The sequence below is a fragment of the Heterobasidion irregulare genome (assembly GCF_000320585.1).
Source record: "Heterobasidion irregulare TC 32-1 unplaced genomic scaffold scaffold_07, whole genome shotgun sequence".
NCBI classification, from domain to species: domain Eukaryota; kingdom Fungi; phylum Basidiomycota; class Agaricomycetes; order Russulales; family Bondarzewiaceae; genus Heterobasidion; species Heterobasidion irregulare.
Genome location: NW_009258203.1, coordinates 2301133 through 2304243, shown reverse-complemented (window position 1 = coordinate 2304243; position 3111 = coordinate 2301133). Strand labels below are relative to the sequence as shown.

General features: G+C 50.0%; 1 protein-coding gene across 1 annotated transcript; it reads right to left on the bottom strand.

Annotated features, from left to right (window-relative positions):
* Window positions 1-266: 266 nt before the first annotated feature.
* On the bottom strand, window positions 267-2050 carry HETIRDRAFT_419772 (uncharacterized protein; the record flags this gene model as incomplete). Its single annotated transcript, XM_009550423.1, has 4 exons — window positions 267-869; window positions 919-1262; window positions 1317-1869; window positions 1925-2050. 4 exons carry the CDS (start codon window positions 2048-2050, stop codon window positions 267-269), a joined length of 1626 nt encoding a protein of 541 aa, XP_009548718.1.
* Between the last annotated feature and the right edge of the window lie 1061 nt (window positions 2051-3111).

Genomic DNA, 3111 nt, shown 5'->3' with positions numbered 1-3111 from the left:
CGGCTGACATTACGAGCCTCTCCAGCCACGGACAGGCTCATCATGTCAGCCTTGTATTGGCATGAGTGGCTTCTTCACCTTTTAATGGCCTTATTAGCCCTACCATACACCTGTCCTAGCCTGAACCTTATAGCTTGTCAGGTTAGAATCAAGTAGCCCAATACACGGTTGACACGACGAGCCTGTCTGCGACTAGAGAGGCTCGTCATGTCAGCCGCGTATTGACAGGGCTGAGTCCTGATACGCGTCTGACATGACGAGCCTCTCTAGTCGCAGACAGACTCGTCGTGTTTACCAGAGCTGAATGAACTGTATGTACTTACTTCTTGAAGTGCGTTGGGAACGAGTTGCAGTTCCTTGTGCAAGTCCTCGATCACGCTCTGCGTCATCAACGGAAAGATACAGGCATCTTTAGCCCATGGCGTCAATATCCATCGGGCCTTCGCAACACCATGAGTTGCTACCAGTCCGCGATTAGTCTCGTCGCTCGGAATCGCCTTCCACGCGGATCGTATTGCATCGCAGACACGATTCCGGTATCGGTCCCATGCATCACTTCGCACTTGCTGTATGGTGTAAATCTCTGAGCTCGATGCGCGCAACTCCTCAACATAGATCCTGTCGATCTCCTGCAGCAGGCCCTCGGTCAGCATGGACAGTTCGCAAGCCACGCAGTGCTTCCGCGGGGGCTTCAGAGAGTACAACCAGCCCTGAAACTCTGCAACGTCAGTCGGATCCTGCTCCAGATGATTCTGCTCGTTCGTGAAATGGTCCCACGAGACCACTTCGTCAAACGTCGTCTCAAACTCGCAAATCTGCACAATGTCGGTGAGATCCTCGAGGGCCTCCTTCACTAAGGACATGAACATCTATGAACCAGTAAGCAACGCGTGACCGGCCAAATTTCTAGGTACTCACATTGCCATGCACTTGAACGAGGTGCTCTCTCATCCAACTCACTTTGAGCATCTTGAATGAGCGGAAATACGGAAGACTGTAAATGATCAAGAGGAAGTTGCGGATGACCGGACGTCGGAACAAGATATGTTTGCGATCGCTCGACGGATGTCGCATCAAGATGTCATCCAGAACCTTTGTAAAGTTCACTTCACTTGTGGATCGCAACTCCCAGTCCTTCTTCTGCGCCTCGAGTAGTTTGACATAGTCGAGAACGAGCCCTTCTTCAACCGTCTCCTTCATCTTCGGCAAGTCTTCGTTCCGAGATAAAAATTCTGCCAATGACTCGGAAGCAGTGACTTTATCTAAGAGCAAGGTTAGAATCCGGTTTACGACGTTGAGAAGAATCTGTTGCTCACCGATGTCATAAAACTGCCCACCCCAATACTCAAGGCCATCCAGCTCCTTCTGAAGCTTGTCCTTTTGGGACGTCAACTCGACTGCCATCTCAACATTTTTGGTGCGTTCTATCTGGCGCTCCAGCTTGGCCAACTCTTCTTGAATGTCGTGCATCAACGACTCGACCGCAGAACGCCTGTGCCTTCCGCCAAGGCCCTCCATCACTTGATCTCGGCCGGCTTTCGTGAGGACGAGGAGGGGGAGATTGGCGCCTGCATCTTGCGTCGTTGCGAGCTCACCGACATCGATCCATTCACGCTTGATAGCAATGGGCATTGGAAATGCCCACCAGCGGACCCCTTGCTTTTGCATGCTCTCTTTGAGCTTGCGGACCATGTCAGGGGACACAGGGCGAGTGTTCCATCGTCCAAAGTGGAGGGACACTGAGTTACGACCGAAAAGGGGGAATTTTGCATAGCCAAGGAGAGCCTCCTCAGCCTGCTTCTCGTTGGTGCGGTGCTCGTCGAGAATGACCTCTCCAGCATCGAGGTTAGCAAGTATGGAGTCGTCCAGCTGTACAAGCAAGAGTTGATCAGTCTAGCATATTCTGAGATGGAGCAGGACTCACCTGCTGAACCTTCTTCTTGCCCATGGACTTTGCAGAGCGCATGATATGAGATGTAAGTGGAGGCGAGGGTGGAGATGATCGTGGTACGAGGTCAAGAGCGAAAGCAATAGCGGTTGACACATGCATCGATTGTCACAAATTGTATTATTACTATTCTTCTCAATTGAATAAATATAATTATTACATGTGACAATTTAATTTCTGAGCTGTGACGAGTAATCATGTCAGCTGCTTGTTGGCACAGCGGAATCCTGATACGCGGCTGACATGACGAGCCTCTCCAGCCGCAGCGAGGCTCGTCATGTCAGCCGCGTATCGGGACTCATCCCTGTCAATACGCGGCTGACATGACGAGCCTCTCCAGCCGCGGACAGGCTCGTCATGTCAGTGGTGTATCAAGACTCAGCCAAGCTGATACGCGGCTTAATGGCCTCTTTAGCCCTGCCATACCCCTGTCCTACCCTGAACCTTCTAGCTTTTCAGGTTAGAATTGTGGACTGGAGACTCGGTTTTTTGAGGTTTTCCCTCAATTCTGTATTTTGCCTGTAACATCTTTAGTACTCCATGTCTACTAATGAAAATATTAGGGTACCATGACAAATACATTTTAAGCCTATTGAATCAGACAGAATTGTGTGCAACTTCGGATTTGGTTCCCAAAACCCAGACTGTGCTTTACACAGTCTGGTTTTAGGGGCTAGACTGTTTAAATCCATATCTATTGAGCCCCTGATTCAATCTCACTGCTTTTGGGCCTCAAAGTTGAAGCAGGGTATGAAGATTACAGAAAGGATTTTTTCATATTTATATTTACATTTAATTGGCAACACAGTAGTTTCGGATATCGGTGGACTCAAAAGTGTCGGTAATACTACTAGCCTCTCGCCTGCCTCCTCACCTGGCCTCTCACCTGCCTCCTCACCTAGCCTCTCAACTAGCCTTTCACCTAGCCTCTCACCTGCCTCCTCACCTGCCCAACATCTTGGATTTTTTTCGTCTCGCCTACCATCCGCCTACCACCTCTTATAACCTAACCCTGTCAATACGCAGCTGACATGATGAGCCTCTCTAGCCACAAACAGGCTCGTCATGTCTGCTGTGTATTGGCATGGGTGGCTTCTTCACCTCTTAATGGCCTCTTTAGCCCTGCCATACCCCTGTCCTACCCTGAACCTTCTAGCTTTTCA